The sequence below is a fragment of the Chironomus tepperi genome, unplaced genomic scaffold (assembly GCF_022539635.2).
Source record: "Chironomus tepperi strain 1889 unplaced genomic scaffold, CSIRO-AGI_Ctep_v1 contig_68, whole genome shotgun sequence".
Taxonomy (NCBI): Eukaryota; Metazoa; Arthropoda; class Insecta; order Diptera; family Chironomidae; genus Chironomus; species Chironomus tepperi.
The window spans coordinates 1,857,499-1,875,890 of NW_027226190.1; the positions used below are offsets into that span (position 1 = coordinate 1,857,499).

Consider the following 18,392-nt stretch of genomic DNA (forward strand, 5'->3'; position numbering starts at 1 on the left):
GCATTCCTGCGGTTCTTGGCCGAGCACTATATTTTAAGTATGAAGCCTCATTTTGTGTTACTGAAGAAGTACGGCTGGATAGGGCATACTCTTCGAAAGAAAAATACAAGAGATACACAATGGAATTGCTGGGACAGAAACACAAGTTTGCTACACAGCTCTTAGATGGAATCCACAAGGGCAACTCCAAAAGCTACTCGGCGCAGAATTGATTGTTACGCTCAACGCGCGGAAAGAGAATATGTACAAACTAGGTGAAAGAGCCAGCAACAGAACAGATGGAAAGCCATCTATCGTAACTCAAGCTCCACATGGGAACATGGTTGCAGTAAGTAAAAACGTATTTAGTGTCACGTAGGAGCGGTACATAAGTCAAAAAGTCAATTTATCGGTTAACCTAATAAGTGAACGAACCCTTACATATTAAGGCTTTATTCATATCTTATGCCTAACTTTACAATTATTGTCTTATTCTGATTATTGGTAAAAAAAAATATTCTGTACTGATTCCTTAACAATTAGCATCTCCTTTGAGGAAGTTTCTTCAATATATTTGAGGAATAATCACAAGAGGCAGCGTCAACATTTAGGACATTATAAGTCTTAGTTGACTCTAATCCCCGTTTTGTCCCAATTCGTTAGGGCAGTAACATTTTCATATCCCCATCTCCATTTTTGATTTTGTAGATTATCATCACATGTTTCTAATGATAGTGAACTGTCTGTGTCACTTCCAGTTAAGCATTTTTTCTCATATGTCTGATAAATTTGTCTTGAATCTAAATTAAATGCCCAATGCTGTTCATAACCAGTGTGATGACAATTTGATAGGGCTAACGTATTTCCATTTAAGCATTGATCATTAATATCATTGAACTTTATGCTTTTCTCAAGTGTTAAGATAAAGTCTGTTCCAAACTGAGGTTTCGTCAAGTCTTGACTGCATTCTGTTAGAATTATATGTTCGTGATAGGCGTTTTTAGCGAGACTTATGCATCTCAAAGATGACATGTGCTGTATAGAAAATGACGCAAATGATTGCGGTTCTATTGGATAGTACATCAGCATTTCTGGTGCAATTTCATCAAGGAAGTATTTGAACGGCTTGCATTTAAGCATTTCCTTTCTTTTGAACTGTTCTGTCAAATTTCCAGCATCAATCTTGCTGTATCGTTCTGGTTCATTTCTGTAGAAATATTGTTTATAATCATCAAGCCATACTTCTGCTACTCGTTTTAAATTTCGGCCAACAAAATCGGATTTATCACCTGTATCTCGATAAGCACTAAACTGCTTACTTAAATGAACAATTCTTGAACATGGAACTGTGAATATTCCACCTGAACACAGCCATAGCTTTAATGACAACTCGTAGTTCTCTCCTAAAATTAAAAGTTTTTATGCTTATCTGAAGATTAATAAGAAATAAATTATTACCATTCCAGATTCTTAGCTCTTCATCATATCCACCTAGATGAAAGAAATGCTCCCTACGAATCGCATAAGCACCTCCTAAAAATGACAAATTTTAGTAATAAGCTTTGATGGTGAATACTTCAGCTTACCTGTCATGCTTGAAAGATTGTAATTCTGACCTGGATCCTTTCTTTCTTCTCTAAATGGAATCCATTGATATCTGAAGTTCCAGTCAAAAGTTCCTCTATATCCATGACCAATAAATTCATACGCGAAAGTCGCATGATTCATTCCTTCAACAAGTGGAACCGTGGCATACGTCGGATTATATACAATAGGTTCTAGCAATGGCGGTAGCCATGTATTTGTTACTTCCATATGAGAATCAAGGAATATGATCACTTCAGCTTCTGCTAATTTTGCACCAATCATTCTCGCTTTTATTAATCCTTCTCGTTTCTCATTTTCATGGATCTTAATCTTTCTTTCAAATGCATCAGTCACATACTTCTTAAGTGGCTCATAAAGTTCCTCAAATGTACTTTTGTCATTAATTAAAATAATTTCATGCAATAACTCAGGTGGTGATCGGTTATAGATTGAATGAATACATCTTAATAAGACACTCCACACCTCATTATGGAACGTCACTATCACAGATACTTTTGGCAGTGTCTTCAAATACTTTTTGTGTTTGCATCTGAATCAATTGTTTTTTCAGACAGTAAAAAATATAAAAACAAAAAGATAAATTATTATTCAGAAGTGTAGTCAGAAATAGATATATGATCAGTAAGTTTCATTAATGTTATTTGGGTCTAGATGAATAAAGGAACCATAAAAGACAAATAGCGTGAACTCAAGACTAGAGTGAGCTGAAAGTAACACTCGCGAGCATGCTCAACTATTATATTTGAGTGGAGCAAGCTCTCAAGAGCATGCTCTTTGTCCTTTAGGGCAGTGTTGGCCAATTGTGTGTCGCGGCACGCTAGTGACCCTTGTGAGTCTAAAAAACTTTGGCATATGGTTTTTGATTTTTTCAACATTTTTTGGTGAAACATTAATGTGCCGCGGCACACAGGTTGCACATCACTGGCAAAGAGTATTGCTTATTCTCTTAATCTAGTAATCTAAATCACAACTTTTTGATGCCCAAACTCCCAAAAAATATAAATCAACCCTAAATATGTCACTGTACTCATTGTTTTTCTTTACGTTATCAATTTTTTAAGATGTCAGGTTTAATGTGTTCAAAACACATTTCCGTATTATTAAATTGTACACAAAATTATCTAAAACAGTGCTTCTCAAAATGTTGTCCACGACACACCAGTTTATCGCCAGACACAACAGCTGTTTATCGAATAGTGTGGCTCCACACTATATGAATAGTCTAGCGTGCCGCGCTCAAAACGTTTGAGAAGCACTGATCTGCAAGAAACGTGTCAGACTTACGAATTCGGCCGATGATCAGGAAGAGCTCTCTGCTGCGAAATTTTGTCACTAACAAGGACATAAAATCCTTCTTTTTTAAAGATTTCTTCATTCTTTTTGATCTCCTCTGGATCTGTCAACTTGTAAGGTTTACCTTGCTCACCAGGACCAACTCGACTAGCTTCATATTCTATAAAACTTGTATTTTCCCAGTCAATTTTCTCTTGTGAATTAAAAAGCAAAACAATCTTTTGCTTGTCAACAGAAAGATCACTAAAATTGTATTTTCGCGTATAGTACAGGAAATATTGCAATAGAACTAGAAATATTAAAAAGTAGCAGCACCGCTTAATGTTTTTGATTGAGAAGAACAGTTTTTTCTAGGGTTCGTCCAGATGCGCAGGCCTGCAGCAGGCCTGCAGTTTCTATTGTTCTAGATGCGCATCCAGATGCGCATCCAATTGCATCCAACTGCATCCATTTGAACTTTTTGTATGGAAATTTTTTTCAAAAAAAATGATGAAAAATTGCATTTTTGAGAGTTTTTCACCGTCGTAATTGGGAAACTAAATCAAAAATAACATTTTCTACGATATTCTAACTTTATTTTTAAAAAATTAAAAAAATGTAATTTTCCAGAGTTTTTCCAAGTTTTTCACCATTATATATGAAAATTAAGGAAAAACTAGCATTTTCCAAAATTATTCATTATTATAATATGTGAATTCATGTGAAAAATTGTCATTTTCATTTTGTCACTTTTTTAGTTTTTAAAGTATTTGGTTAAATTTTCAGATGCACTTGGATGCGCATCCAGATGCGCAGGCCTGCTGCAGGCCTGCAGTTTTCTGCATCTCTGCATCTATCTGCATCTAATTTTGGCGAACCCTAGTTTTTTCATGACTAGAAATTGAATTTTTGTCAAATTTTTGCTTAAAATCTCGGCAATTTATACTTTTTTTTGGATATTGTCAATTAAAAGTGTAATTAACTTTTTGTTCACGTTTCAATGCACAGCAAGACTATTACTGACACAGTAATTATAAAGGTAGAATAAAAAATATTATTTTTTTGTTTGAACGTTGAGTCTGTCTGCTATCAATACATGTGTTTCTGTTATCGGAAATCGTAAAAAAATCCTGTAATTTTTATCTGCAAGCTTTTCGCCTCTTTCTATCCATGCTGACTATTCATTGTTATTGTAAAATAATCAAGGTCGTGTGCTTTTGACAATAGAAATGTTGGCACTGGATTTAAATCAAATTTTGTAAATTTTTGCTAATTTAATGTAATTTTGTCACTTTTTTAAGCAGTTCCAGATCAATTTTTTATAGTTTAAGCACTTCCAAACTATCAAGTTCAATGGAGCTTCAATACTTTTTTTTCCAGTTACTACCAATACAATTTAATACTCAATTTAATTTAATAGTTAGTAGTTTACAATTAAATTTAGTCATTTTTTTTTGTCAGGTGTACATTATCACCTGTCTTAATAAACTGCGAACTGTGTGATATAATTTTATTGTATTTTATTTTATTTCGTCTGATAAAGAGATTTAAAATACCTAGATTACAATTTTTTAAATGTATATATTAGACCAAGTTTGGCATGTATGTAGATATGATTGACAAAAACTTGTCGAATTAGGGTTTCCCCAGGTGGGGTCTTTTGCAGGTTGCCGCTTACCGCCGATGACTTTATCAGTGTTGTCCAAACTATTTTATGCCACGGCTCATTTTTGCGGTGAGCCAAAACCGAAGCACACACGTCATACGGTTTACGGCATTTCCAACAAATTTTGGCATCACACTAATGTGCCGCTACAGACTGTTTGGACAAAGGTTCCTGCATGTAACTTCCAGTAACCTTTAAATCAACTAAAACATATGAGTTCAGCCAAAATGTGCAGATATAAGCGAAAGGGGCCACCTGCGGAAGATGACCTGGCAAGTGGCAATACCCGACTTTTGGCAACTCTGACTAAAGAAATTTTAACATATGAAAAAATACACTTTTTAAAACAAATTCCGAGCAGTACAAGACAGCAAACTACTCCAAAAATGGATTGAAGTCAGCCGTCAGTGTACCATCACTGCAACTGCACGTATTATTGTTGATACGACGACGTAAAGGTTTCAATAACATGTTGTTTTATTCAGGAATAACTCCAAATCGACAGACAGGTATCTTGGCAATACCGAGGCTATTATGGCCTATTTGACAGCTAAAGATGAAATTTGCCTATGAGTTTGTTCACTTATTAGGAAACGTTTATAGCGAGAAGGGTGGAGAGGATGCCAATTTTTTGAGTTACGGAATAAATGAACCTATGTGCCTTTTTGAGAATTAAAGTAATTTTCTATCTGTAAATAACACCTTTTTGACGTCACAGTATTCATTCACGTAAGTTTGAATACCCACAACACATTATCAATTTTACATGTTTTATTCCACAAACACATGTTATTTCCAAGCACATGGAGCTTTGTTATATTTATATCAAAATAAAAATAATGCTTCCAATAAATGAGAATTTTATTTTCCAATGGAAATATAAATTTGGCAGAGATGAATTTTCATTCCAGAGACAGATTTAGTAGAGATTACAACGCGATGTGAAAGAGTCACAGATTTTTTTTCGGGTCTACATATTGTAAGGGATTATAAGTGAATGAAAAGATGAAAAATTAAGGAAATAAAATTCTTGTGGATACAACAAACTTTAGTTAAAAGTGTAACTGAAATATTTAAATTTAAAAGCTTCAATTTCATGGACTTAAAAGTGAGTTAAGCTTGTTTTGGATGAAAAGCTTTAATTTTATAAACAAATTTTGAAGTGAAGCATAAGGAACAATATTCATGATTATTGTTTAGAGTTCAAAAAGTGGATGAAAATATCAATCTTTAAGATATTTTATAAGCTGATAAGGAGTTCCATTTAAGGAATTTTAAAGGATCAAATAAACATTTTGTTCAAGCTTCTCTTTCAATATTTTAATATATTTTCTATAGAAATTTAAAGAACAAATTCATAGGAATTGAATTTTAAAGCGAGAATAGACTTAAGATTTTTATCTTCCTTGAAAGAGTTATACCGACGTGCACAGAATGTAACACAAATATCAAATTATTTTAATTTCGTATTTTACTGTTACACTAGTATGAAACTTAGGAGTGTATCCAGAGATGGTTTGAATCAAGTCTGACTCCGAAGCTGACCAAATATCAAGTGTGTACCAATACGTGGTACTTCTTGTTATCATCTAACACACTGTTGGCGACCGAAGCTGTACCGGGATGTGTACTTAAAATAGTAGACTAAAATTTTGCTCAAACCCTTCGCTTGTAGGGTGGCAGCCTCAAAAACTTGCTATCTCCGAGCCTAACTTGTACAAAGACTACTGTAGTTAAAAATTATATTTGTAGTATTCTATACAAAAAGATTTCAAACCTCCAACCCTTCCTGGGTTAAAATCAGCCTTTATGATACCGTTAGGGCAACTTTCCATAACAAGCAAAGAGCATGCTTTCTGCTTCTTGATAAGGGAGAAAGGCAACTAGGTTTCCTAAAAGTGGTCTCTTTGCCTGTTAGGGTATGCATCTTATCTTTAATACAGTGACTTAAAGGCGCCCTAGCGAACACGTTTTACAGTTTGGACTAAATAAAAGTCTTGTTCTGCTTATTAATTGTGAAAAACAAAGGCATAATATCGTAAAAATAATGCCTACCTGTAAAAAATCCCATTAAGAAATTTCTAATTTGCTAAAATTGTAATTTTATCGTAAATGCAGACAAAAGAAGATAAAAAGATAAAAACTATTGAAATACAAGTGAAACAATTGTCTCATTTAATTTCCCTTTATCATGTCATGCTTCCAATTTTATGCTGTTTAACAAACGTGTATAAATAGAGAGAGAAAAAGCAAAAATTGTGTTAATGCGGAAACAAGGATGTGTATTAGAAAGCTTTAAGCTTTGATAATAATCGTAATACGAAATTCAATTTAGATTTTCCATTAATGGTCAGGGAAGTGAATGAAGAAAATCACCTTGGGAAGCACATTAAAAATTAACTTTGTGAATGGAAGCTATTGCACGTGTCTTAAGAGCAAAGACTTTAGCGTGAAAATTCGTAATAAATCCTGGAAAGTTTTGGATTTCTTAGCACAACTAGAGTTGCATGTCTATAACAGTGGTCGGTAATCTTTGTGCCACGACACACTTTGGATTGTCAATTTCTTTGCAATGCCATGAACCTTTTGCCATGTTCAGTTCTAGTGAAGGCTAACCACCAATGCGTGTCGCGAAGAATAAAAGGTTGTCCACCACTGGTTTACCACATTAAGTTCAATAATCTAAATTTGAAGCAGCAATTGTTTAAAAATTGGAATAAAATGAAATTTCTAAGAAAAGTTTCAAAGGAAATCTTCATAATGACATCCTTGAAACACAGCAATCCATGGAGTGGAATAGAGCTAACTTTATAAATTAGAACAGTGTTGAACAACCTGTGTGATGCGGCACACCTTTCATGCAGTCAAAATGTTTTGGAAAAACCATAAGACTGAATGCAATTTCGATCAATGCTAACCTCCAAGATGTGCCATAAGATACCAAAGGTTGTCCACCACTGAATAACAATATTTGGCTACATCAAGACTTATTCAAATTTTCATAATTTTCTACTTTATAAAATTCATTATTCTCTTGTTATATCTACTGTAACTTAATGAAAATTCATATATTTCAAGGATACACAAAAGCTCATCAGCATGAAGGAAATGAATAACTTTGTTTTTGAGAATATTAAATAAATGACTCAGAATTAAGTATGGAAACATCAAAGAATAGAAGTAAAAAGGAAAATGTAAGGAACATAATGGAACAGCGACTTACAAGTTTTTATAGGAAACTCAAGACTTTATTCAACAACTTTACTGGCCATGACATTCGGGATATTTCATCGTTTGATGATTTTACAAATTTGATGTGGGCAGACGTTGATGCGGCGAGTCTTGGCATCTGTAGGATGCTTTTTGGTAAGTAGAAACCGCAAAATAATCCTAAAAGCCATTACTTCTGTTGATTTCTTGTGAAATTTTTGTTTGTTGTGGCTTAACATCCCTCAAATATTCATACGCAATGGAATCACATCTTAAAAATCATCATAAATTTTGATGTTCATTTCTTCCTTAACCGCAGGCTTTATGATGCTTATGGATATTCCAGAAGAGCGCAGTGGGAGTGATCTTGACTTACGTTGGGGCGAGACTAAAGATTGCCGTTTTCCATTATTTCCGTTCATAAAACCATTCTCCTTAGCCAAAATGGGTCTTATTTATTGTTTAATGTGGTTAGGTGAGTACAATGTGATGATTTTATGCCTTAATAAAATTACTTTTCTTGTAAATGTTTGTTACCTTTTTTGGAGTTTGTTCTGATATTAAGGAATCCCGAGCGACACAAATGAAGGAGGCTTCAAAGAGCTTTTAAGGTTTTACTATCAATTAATTTGATTAACGTCAAATGGAAGGTGGCTTCAGTATGTCATCCATATGGCTGTCAAATTTAGGACTCCATGGTTGAGCCTTCTTCACTTGTGTCGCTCGGGAACGCTGTATACGACCACGATCTGAAAGTTAAATGAATACTTTTGGAATATTGAATTATTAAGCTTATTTTAATGTTTGGAAATGAGTTGGCATAAGTGATATATTACACAAATTAGCGGCTTTTTTGTGGAAACAGTCTTCAGGGGCGTATTAAGGAATGAAACGAGGAATTCCCAACTCCAACCGACAACTTTTCTCGACAAAATTCTTCAATTTTTTAGGGTTTTTCGTGGAAAAATCTCAAACCTCACCCTAAATTTTTGCGAGCAGCCCAATCTCCACCATCCTCATTCCTGACTACGCGAATATCATAAAAGAATGCCTAATTGATTTTCATAAATTACATCAGACAGTATTTATTACATAAAAAGCAATTTTCTCTCCATTAAATTAATTTTCTGATGTGCGACCATCGAATACGCTTTAATTAAAATTAGACCGTTTGTTGGAATTCCAAGAAGGAATGAAACCTTTTTTCTACTTCCCTTTTTGTAATTGAAAAATATTTACAGCAAATGACCATCATAATGAGCATTAAATTCTTAAATGTTTTGGGCTTTAAGCTTGAGATTAAATTTTTTATGGTGAGATGCTGAGCTTTATGCTGTTTTTCTTGAAAAGGATGCTGTGTTTATGATTTAAAAATGATTAAAATATTGAAAGAGATTTGTTCTTTTGATGAAATGTTGGATTTTGAACCTTTTTCATCAACACGTGGATTTCCAAGCAATTAGGCATTATCAGCTACACGTTATTCAGTTTAATGTTTTTATTGGAAATCTGATTTAATTGTGTATTTTGTACGAAAATTACAGCGTGCAAAAGTTGGAAAATGGTGTTACAGACCACCGTGACTCCAGTGTGGGATTTAATTGTGTCAAATCCGGCTCAAAGCCAGATTCACCTCAACCTTCGTACTTTTTTACGCCTTGTGCTTTTTGGGTTAACTACGTGGTCAGAAAATGCATGGATCCCATAAAGAAACCTTTAGCTATTCAGATAATTGAGATCCAGAGCTCCACTATGGCGTTTTGTACCCGAGTGGAAAATATACGTTATGACTGGATGACAAGTTAATATCCAATTGGAAAGGCTCCTAATTGATAAACGAGTGATGATTCGCCAGACTTCTGCATTCCGTAAACCTACAGTCTGTACTGGGATGAAAACCGCTCCTTTGATGGCATTACTCGTTTGAAGCCTACAAAGCTTTGCAAAGAAAGGGTGTTAGCCTGAAAAAGAACATGTGAAAACATTTCTGGTACCGCACCCCGAACCCATGGTTGTAGTCCGGTATTTCAAAAATCGGGTACCAAAAGACTCAACCAATCTGCCAATAAGCTACTTACGAATCACATGAATGCATAAAAACGATAACAATATAAATCCACATCCTTAATATCCATATTTTCTTTAAATTTTTCATTCTAAAAATCACAACCTAAAATAATCGATAAAATTCCTATATCATTCACTTCCTTTAAAAATGGAAATAGGAGAAATAAAAAATATCTCTTTCGTGTGCTTCTCATAAAACACGATACCTACCCGTTGAGGGAAATAAAAAAAATGAGATATACTCAGAATTTAAGATTTATTCTGTTCTGATTGATTTACGAGAATTGTATGAAATTTCTTTGATCACGTTGCTTCCTCCTTTATTTCCCTTTCATCTCCGTTTTTCATGTTTATCCGCAAACAGAATTTTTATTGAATTTTTTCTTTTCTTATTTTAATATCGTTTACAGGAGCTCTGGGAATAACTTTGGGATATAAATTCAAATCATCGTGTCTTGTTTTTGTTATTACTTACTGGTACATATTTCTACTTGATAAGAGTTCGTGGAACAACCATAGCTATTTATATGGATTGGTGGCCTTTCTGTTCCTGTTTACAAATGCTCATCATTTCTGGTAGGTGCTTACTCCCGAGCGACACAAGTGAATAGGGCTCTGTTAAACTTCCTCAATTTGGAGGGCAAATGGCGTCTGTTTGGCTGCCAAACGCAGGCAGCTTCCAGTTGACATTAGTAAAAAGCTCAATGAAAGAGCCTTCTTCATTTGTGTCGCTCGGGACTGTACACTAATACACAATGAATTTACTATATTTCCAAAATTACAGCTCATTTGATGCTTGGTGTAATAAACTTGAAGCTAAAGTGCCATTCTGGAATTATTTTCTACTGAAGTTCCAATTCTTTATCCTCTACTTTATTGCTGGACTTAAAAAGTTCTCAGTTGAATGGCTCACAGGTCACTCAATGACGAATCTTAGTCATCATTGGGTATTCACACCATTTCGACTGTTGCTGGGTACAGAACTTACAAATCTCTTTGTTGTACATTGGTTTGCAACCATTTTTGATACATCCATTGCATTCTTCTTAATCTACAAGAGAACTAGGATTGCTGGAACCATGTTTGCACTTGCCTTTCATCTCATGAACTCAAGAATCTTTAATATTGGAATGTTTCCATTTGTATGCATTGTTGAACTTCCGTTATTTTATGAAAACCATTGGCCACGAACTGTGTGGAGGAAATTGAAATATTCATTGACTTCCGACAATGCTAAGGAAGAGAAAGTTATCAAAATAAAGCGGACGTTGTCATTTAGTAAAAAGGAACAGAACAGCAACAAAACGCATTGTACTTTAAAGGAAAAATTTACGACTTTTCTCATTTTAATTTATTGCTGTCTACAATTCTTCCTACCCTATTCACATTTTATCACAAAAGGCTATAACAATTGGAGACATATCTACGGATATTCATGGGATATGATGATGAACGAGTGGTCAACAATGCTGGTGTCGGTTCGTGTTGTCGATCATGGAAATAATAAACAACATTTTATGGAACCTTTAGCATTTACTGATTCATATCGATGGACACAATATCCTGACATGACTTATCAATATGCCAAATGCATTAATCACAATCTCATAGCTGACTTTTATGAGAATCCAAATACAATGCTTACATCCGATAACTATTCTATATACATGGACATATGGTGCTCTTTAAATGGCAGATTCCAACAACGAATTTACAATCCAACAATTGATTTATTGAAGAGTGACTGGCATCCGTTCCGTACTCCATCATTTACATTGCCACTATTGAAAGAGTATTCACATTTTCGAAAGGATATAATGGATATAACAAAGGAAGTTTATTCATGGAATAACTATACGGATGTGCTGTTTGTAGCCGACTTTCCAGGCATGTCACTCGATAATTATATATTACCAGATATGGATAATGTGACATTAACAGTACTTAAGGGTATTGTTAAATTTGAGCAGGAAAATGACACGGAAGTAAGCTCATTATCAAAAGGACAAAGCATCAGTGTCAAATCAGGCGTTTTTCATAAAATAACAACAGTCAGTGATACGCCTTCATGTTACCTTTACACCTACATTAATGCTACACGTCAACTTCTTAATTTGGAGTCAATGGACAGCATTAATGAAATGCAAACGATAGAAACTTTTCCTATTCTACAGGAAGTAAAAGCACGCTACGAAAATTATAAAAAGTTTTTCTATCATATTGCAAATTCTATATTGTTTGAGTTCTATGGAGTGCCAATGCCAAGGCGATTGAGAGAGTTTCATGAAATGTAAATAATCTCATCCATTCATTCATGATTTTTGTTTATATTTTGATGATAAAGATTATATTTCTTATATATTGTAAATAAAAATATTTATGAAGGATTTGAAGCAAAAAGTTGTATAATTGACTGATCCATGCATGCTATTACAGATTGATTGATATTGGTTATCCTATTTCAAAAACATGAATTAGACTGAATTTGAACCTTTTTTGTGTATTGTGTATTTACGCATGAACATATTTCATCAGTCAACTATAAATATGGAGAGTCTATATTTAGAGACAAAACAGCACACTGGCATACGGCTCATGGCTTTTTCAAAAATTATTGGCGGCACATCAGTCACACAGGTTGCCCACCACTGGTCTAGAGTGAAGAATGTCATAAAAAGTCTACGCATTAAAAGCAGCATCTTTAATTTGTCCCAAAAATACGTCAAAGCTTGAAATCGACTCAGATTTTGTATTGAAAAGTTGACTCGAGGTCAAGTTAATGTCTTGTTAACAACTAGTTCTAATGGTTTTTAGTCCGCTCAGGAAGACGCCGCAAAAACTATTTTAGTAACATTAAATGGAAACCGTCTCCATACGTAGCTTTCTTCATTTGTCTCGCTCGGGATCTATGTTTTGCAACAGTAAATTCAGCATTATTTAATATATGTAAGAATCAGGTAATGTATGCCAATAAAGCTTTGAATCTGAAAATTCTATTATTTCAGAATTAATTTGCACAGAAATTTGAACTTTGCATAAAGTCACCCTAAATAAAACAATAAACAATTTGGATATCGCCAAGTCGTGGAAACTCTAGAAAATCCTAAAATGTAATTTATATATGGCACTATTCCATATAGTCGAATAGCACGCGATAACTCAGTAGTAGGAGCATGCGACGATTAATCTAAGGACGCGTGGGTTCGAGTCAGAGAAAATTTAACAGTACTCGTATCCGTACCGTTAACAAAACTTCTTGACATGAGTTTCAAAATTTCTTTGCATATCTTTAAGCCAGTGGTGGACAACCTGTGTGCTGCCAAAAAAGTTTGGAAATGCCGAGAATATATAGGGCAGGCAAAGAGCATACTTTCAAGGTACATATATAGCACTACGTACCTAAACATGTCTCTTTGATTGTTAGGGATACTGTACCACAAAAATAAAAGATTGCCCACCACTGCTCTAAGCTAATCATCAATTATCAACAGTAGTAGGATTATGTAAGGATAATTTAGAGCTTCCACTCCTTTGATCCCGCAGAGCATGAGTCATCAAAGTCACACATTATTGAATCATAATCAATTAGTTTTCAATTTCATTTGCTGCAGGATGTGTGAACAAATTATTCATTGAATTTCTCATTCACAGATATGTACATACATCATAAAAGAAGACACTTGGGTAAACAAAAACAAATTTTTATATTTTTCATTCAAGATTACTCATCTTTTATTCACTAGAATTTTTAAACAAAAACTATAATAAAATGCGCATATCACTGATGGATATGTATAATTCATAACGTTATACATATTTTGAGAAATGACTTAGTATAATTTATAAATTTTTAAATAATCGCCTGTTAAGTTGAAGGTCCAAAGAAGTTAAAAATGTGTATCAAAAATTGCAATTTCGATAATCCCTGAAGAAGGCACACGTCTGTTGTATAAACTGTTGAGGATTACTTTTAAGGAGCTCAAAATGTCTAAAAATCCACTAATATTCAAGTAGAAATCACGAAACTCAGATCGGTCTTCAAAACATTCGGAATGGATACATCAAAACATCCAAAATACGAGAAGTAAGAGGCACAAGAGTCTCTTCCGTTTTACTGATTCCATCAAGATTTCTCGACTCTTCGTCAGTTCCATCTTCTTTTCCTAATAAGACTGTTTCCTCTGCTTCATTGTCATCAACTTTCTCGATTATCAAAGTTCCTTTGACAGGCTTCCCATTCACTTTTTTAAGTACAAGCGTCTCCTCAAATAAATTAGCTATTTCCTTTGAAGACCTTGAAATCTCATTCTGTGTAAAATATTTATCCATTTTTTGTCTTTTAAGCTTAGATAATTCCTTTAACATTTTACGATCTGTTGATATTGAAGGTTCAGAATATGACATAGACACAGATGCATCAGAATCTGACCGGTCTTCTTTATTGACATTTTTGAACGTTTTCTCTTCTCTCGTTTTTCTTTCCTTTGAGATGGAATTTAATTTCTTTAATTTAATTGGATCTTGTGTTGTTGCTTCAGTATTGAAAACAATGTCTGTATTTGGACAAGTGGCTGTATCATCGACTTTGGGTTTCTCCGTCTTTAAAGAATTTCTATTGAGAGCCAATATCTCGTCGATACTTCTGGCAATTTGAAATGGAAATTCAATTGGTATTTCATGCTCTATATCATCTGATGTACTTTCACTTGATGGAATAAGCTTTACAATCATGACTGGAATTTCATCAAAAGATGTCAATTCCCTTGATGATGATAATTTGTAACTTGCACCTATGTTATAAATGGAATGAGAGGATTTAATTGAAATTACTTGAATACATGCTTGTTCTACTGGAACTGAATAAATAGTAAACAAACAATTGCATGACTTTGCAATATCAAGAAAAGGAAAAGAGAATCGATTAAAAAGTCAATAATCTTTGTCCTAATAAAGCAGTGATGGGCAACCTTTTATTTTGGGTTGTAAGCCACGACCAAAACTGAATAAGACACACAATTCATGACATTTCCATAAAACTTTAACTGCACACTAGTGTGCCGCGTCACACAGGTTGCCCATCACTGTAATAAACTCTTATTATGCAAACTTAATGGATGTTATAGCTTGAATAATTCTTGAAACTATAAAATCAGGTAAATCCGACTAGATAACTAAGCTTAAATGTTCATAACCTCACCATCTCTTTTAACAGGATTTCCGTAAACCACGCAGATTATGTGCAACAATGTAAATAAAATTTTATTCATATTTCTTCTAAATTTCAATAATTAAATGAGTAGATAGACTGTACAGACGAAAATAAAATACTTGCTTTTCAGTGAACGCTCAATAATAAACTGAGATAAGATGTGAGTAGCAATCTATATTTTTCTACAGTCGATTGACATATACAGGTATAATGTGAATAAGGTCAAATGATGAGTGAAACTTTGTATGTATTGCTACTGCTGAAATTCCTATTCCTAAGTAAATGATAAGATTCAATGAAATTTTATTAAAAAAATTCTTTTTTTATTGTTTTAATCTCAAATTTACAATTTAGCATCGATATGTATGGCAAGGAAGGTTTCTTCACCACTGTTAGCTCCTGGAACATATATGTTAGCATATCCATCTGAACCAACAGTCACAGTCTTTCCTGTACATTGATTATTAACTTTAGTTCCTGTTGCCATATCACAATATGTACCAGCAGCAAGTGCTGTATATAAACGAGTATTTGTTGCTTCTCCATTATCCTTAGCATTTATGACAATAAATCCACGATTTCCACGACTGAATGCAATTTCATTCCAGCCAGTCCACCAGTTGTGAGCAGTTGTTCCTTTTACAGCAACACTGAATTGAACCATGTTCCTAATGGCTGGCCAGCGATGTTCACATACCCATCCATTGTTACACTGACCATTGGCATCAAATGTTGGTGTAAGGATGTTCTGTGAAGCATCTTGTGGTGGTCCTTGATCTCTGTGAGTAAAATAGTATGAACTCATGAGACGTGGATGTCCATAATCTTGAGCTAAATTATATGCTGTTGCAAGTTTGTAAATACGAGGTTCACGGTGATTTGTTAGCGGAAGTCCTCCATCTCTTTGGTTGTCCTGTAAGTTTTAAGCATTGATTAAACAAGTCATCAATAAATCAAATAATCCTTACATGATTATCAACAAAGATAAGTGCTTCCTTAGATTGAATGCCGAATCTATCTCTGAACCAAACCAAGTCATTAATGTCAGCATGTCCACGAAGAACTTGTCCAAGAACTCTATATGAATTTTGATCGGAATTAGATTTTTAAAAGCAAGCTTTAAGTTCAACTTACCTGGAAGCTTCAAATACAGTCACAGCACCAAGATGAGTGTAGTGTCTCCTGCAATAATAAACATTTTTGTGGATATAATTAAATTTGGAATAAAGGTTCCATCCTTACATCTCAATTCCATCTCCAACAATAACTTCTTGGAATATGAATGGTCTACTATTCGATGCAAAGCCATAAGCTGTATTTAAGTTATGCAATCTTCCAAAAATATGCTCTAAATCTTCAGGCCACATGTGCTGTTGATAGAAGTAAAAGCATCGATTAGATGGCTATGTAAAGCTATACATTATTCTGGATTTACCTTAGCTGCGTCAATTCTGAAACCTGAAATGGAAGACAAATTAGGTATGATTAATTAGATGCTGAGGAATTGTGTCGAAAGAGGAAGAAGGGGACTCAAAAGTAATCAATAGCATGACTGTGCTTAAAATATTTACGTCAATTAATTATCAAAAGTCACTTATTGCTCGATAAGAAGCATAAACAAACTTTGGTTTAAAGTACGACTCCTAATCAATTGATTGATAATCACAAGTGGCGCTGGATACAATAATATCAATTTATAAGATTAAGACTTGCGTGCTTACCTGCAACACCTAGGTCAATAAGATGATTCATCAAATTAACTTGAGCATCTCTGACATTTTGTCTTTTCTGATTCATGTCGGGTAATCCAACGAGCCAACAATCTCGAATACTTGTTTGGGAGTTCCAATCAAGGCTGAAGTGTAAGATAAGAGAATCAAAATTAAGACCTAATTCGCTGCTTGTGACTATGATAAGGAAGTACTTAAAGTTAATTCATAGAATAAAGTACCTGCAATATGGATTAAAATCTGCTGTTGTGTATGGAACTGCTGGGAAGTCAAGATAAGTCGTTGATGCATTTCCCATGCTTCCACCTGCAAATATTCAAAACATTCAACTAAGGAATCAGAATGATTGCTAACTTAATATTGTTACCAGTTCCAACACCACTAGTAGCACTCATGTGGTTCAATAGAAGATCAACATAAATTCGGACACCAACAGCATTACAACGACGAGTCATATCTGCAAATGCAGCCTCGTTTCCAGAACGTGTTTCCAATTTATAGCTTGCTATTTTAAGTTATCATTAATTAGATTAATTGCACTTAACAAATTTTTTTCACGGCTTACCTGGCTGATATCGTTCCCACCAAGGACGTTTAGCTGTGCATTGGATAGAATATCAGAAATTTTAGGAATGTTTCCTAAGAATCTTAAAAGGATATACTTACTACTAAGCCAGTCAAGAGTAATTACTGTGTTCTCAGTAGGAGGTGAGATTTGGACACCACCAAAGCCATTTGGTGCCAAGAAGCTTTCACATTCATTTGCTATATCTCTCCACTTCCATTCAAATAAGTGCACCATAGCATTTCTGCTAGATTGATAATGTGGATCCTGAGAATCAATGAATTTTCCATTAATTTTGGCTTCTCGAATTTTCCACAGAATCTTACCCATTGAGCCTTAAGAGGCACAAAAACAAACAACACTAGTATAAGACTTAAATGTAATTTAACCATTTTTAGACGTTAAACTGTAAATTTTCATGTGAATTGCTCTGCTTTTATAGAAAAACATTAATCTGATGTTTCTTAAAACTCGTAACTGATAAGCGATAAGATATAAAGAAAAAAGTTCAATGGGGATCATTAATTGATTTTTGAAAAGAAGCATTCACGCGTCAGCCGAGTGCGGCAAGCGATAAACAAAAAGTTCAATTGAAAATATTTACAATTGTGGAAAATAAGCATGAATTTTCAGGCATTTCAAGTGAATATGTAAATAAGGAATCAAGTGATTATACAGAAAGGGCATCAACCTGTCTGTTTTGTGCAAATTTTTAATGTTATTAATATGAGTTTAAAAATAAAGCAACGATAAGAAATAAATAAACCTTGAAAAAAGCATGTAAATGCATCAAGGTCATTCAGTAGAACTCAAACCTCAGAATGACACATTTCCGAACAGCACAATATGTTCGCTAGGGTACTGCTATGTCGCTGTATTACCGTAAGACCTGAATGGATTCAATCCTGACAGCATCGTGACGTCCATTACCGCATGGAAGTGGTCCTGACAGTATCGTGACGCCCTAACATACTCACTTAAATGTGCGTGTTCATGAGTATACTCAATCAAAATGATCCCTGTCTATTCGGGACGACTGATTTCGATCCATTTGTTTGGTGACCCACATTATGCCGCTCGGGATCA

At 34.2% G+C, this 18,392-nt stretch overlaps 4 protein-coding genes across 8 annotated transcripts; 1 reads left to right on the forward strand and 3 right to left on the reverse strand.

Annotated features, from left to right (window-relative positions):
* Nucleotides 1-405: 405 nt before the first annotated feature.
* LOC139100733 (N-acetylgalactosaminyltransferase 4-like) lies at nucleotides 406-3,225 on the reverse strand. Its single transcript, XM_070653440.1, has 4 exons — nucleotides 2,872-3,225; nucleotides 1,566-2,116; nucleotides 1,438-1,512; nucleotides 406-1,382 (listed from the first exon to the last, which is right to left on the reverse strand). Exons 2-4 carry the CDS (start codon nucleotides 1,846-1,848, stop codon nucleotides 604-606), a joined length of 1,137 nt encoding a protein of 378 aa, XP_070509541.1. The 5' UTR covers nucleotides 1,849-2,116; nucleotides 2,872-3,225; the 3' UTR covers nucleotides 406-603.
* A 2,057-nt stretch (nucleotides 3,226-5,282) lies between these two features.
* On the forward strand, nucleotides 5,283-12,177 carry GC (gamma-glutamyl carboxylase). 5 transcript variants are annotated; one of them, XM_070653469.1, is made up of 5 exons: nucleotides 5,283-5,633; nucleotides 7,604-7,891; nucleotides 8,055-8,210; nucleotides 10,213-10,378; nucleotides 10,587-12,177. In XM_070653469.1, exons 2-5 carry the CDS (start codon nucleotides 7,684-7,686, stop codon nucleotides 12,094-12,096), a joined length of 2,040 nt encoding a protein of 679 aa, XP_070509570.1. In that variant the 5' UTR covers nucleotides 5,283-5,633; nucleotides 7,604-7,683; the 3' UTR covers nucleotides 12,097-12,177. The 5 variants fall into 5 exon arrangements, with proteins under 5 accessions (XP_070509570.1, XP_070509572.1, XP_070509574.1 ...); XM_070653471.1 differs by having other exon boundaries at nucleotides 5,283-5,585; XM_070653473.1 differs by having other exon boundaries at nucleotides 5,489-5,504.
* Nucleotides 12,178-13,501: 1,324 nt separating this feature from the next.
* LOC139100724 (uncharacterized) lies at nucleotides 13,502-15,160 on the reverse strand. The gene is made up of 2 exons (XM_070653430.1): nucleotides 15,000-15,160; nucleotides 13,502-14,592 (listed from the first exon to the last, which is right to left on the reverse strand). Exons 1-2 carry the CDS (start codon nucleotides 15,067-15,069, stop codon nucleotides 13,841-13,843), a joined length of 822 nt encoding a protein of 273 aa, XP_070509531.1. The 5' UTR covers nucleotides 15,070-15,160; the 3' UTR covers nucleotides 13,502-13,840.
* A 194-nt stretch (nucleotides 15,161-15,354) lies between these two features.
* On the reverse strand, nucleotides 15,355-17,701 carry LOC139100813 (alpha-amylase A-like). Its single transcript, XM_070653558.1, has 11 exons — nucleotides 17,633-17,701; nucleotides 17,408-17,573; nucleotides 17,307-17,339; nucleotides 17,109-17,246; nucleotides 16,963-17,047; nucleotides 16,733-16,866; nucleotides 16,447-16,469; nucleotides 16,254-16,381; nucleotides 16,146-16,193; nucleotides 15,980-16,088; nucleotides 15,355-15,924 (listed from the first exon to the last, which is right to left on the reverse strand). The coding sequence occupies exons 1-11, from the start codon at nucleotides 17,696-17,698 to the stop codon at nucleotides 15,355-15,357; spliced, it is 1,500 nt and encodes a 499-aa protein (XP_070509659.1). The 5' UTR covers nucleotides 17,699-17,701.
* Between the last annotated feature and the right edge of the window lie 691 nt (nucleotides 17,702-18,392).

Coding starts and splice junctions, on each gene's coding strand:
- LOC139100733 (XM_070653440.1), bottom strand. CDS start 1,848: ATGATTGGTGCAAAATTAGCAGAAGCTGAAGTGATCATATTCCTTGAT. Junction 1,513..1,565: donor CAATCTTTCAAGCATGACAG/GTAAGCTGAAGT, acceptor TGTCATTTTTAG/GAGGTGCTTATGCGATTCGT. Junction 1,383..1,437: donor AGAGCTAAGAATCTGGAATG/GTAATAATTTAT, acceptor TTTTAATTTTAG/GAGAGAACTACGAGTTGTCA.
- GC (XM_070653469.1), top strand. CDS start 7,684: ATGGAAACATCAAAGAATAGAAGTAAAAAGGAAAATGTAAGGAACATA. Junction 7,892..8,054: donor CATCTGTAGGATGCTTTTTG/GTAAGTAGAAAC, acceptor CCTTAACCGCAG/GCTTTATGATGCTTATGGAT. Junction 8,211..10,212: donor TTATTGTTTAATGTGGTTAG/GTGAGTACAATG, acceptor TATCGTTTACAG/GAGCTCTGGGAATAACTTTG.
- LOC139100724 (XM_070653430.1), bottom strand. CDS start 15,069: ATGAATAAAATTTTATTTACATTGTTGCACATAATCTGCGTGGTTTAC. Junction 14,593..14,999: donor AAATCCTGTTAAAAGAGATG/GTGAGGTTATGA, acceptor TTTATAACATAG/GTGCAAGTTACAAATTATCA.
- LOC139100813 (XM_070653558.1), bottom strand. CDS start 17,698: ATGGTTAAATTACATTTAAGTCTTATACTAGTGTTGTTTGTTTTTGTG. Junction 17,048..17,108: donor TACTAGTGGTGTTGGAACTG/GTAACAATATTA, acceptor GAATATTTGCAG/GTGGAAGCATGGGAAATGCA. Junction 16,382..16,446: donor TCAGAATTGACGCAGCTAAG/GTAAATCCAGAA, acceptor TTCTATCAACAG/CACATGTGGCCTGAAGATTT.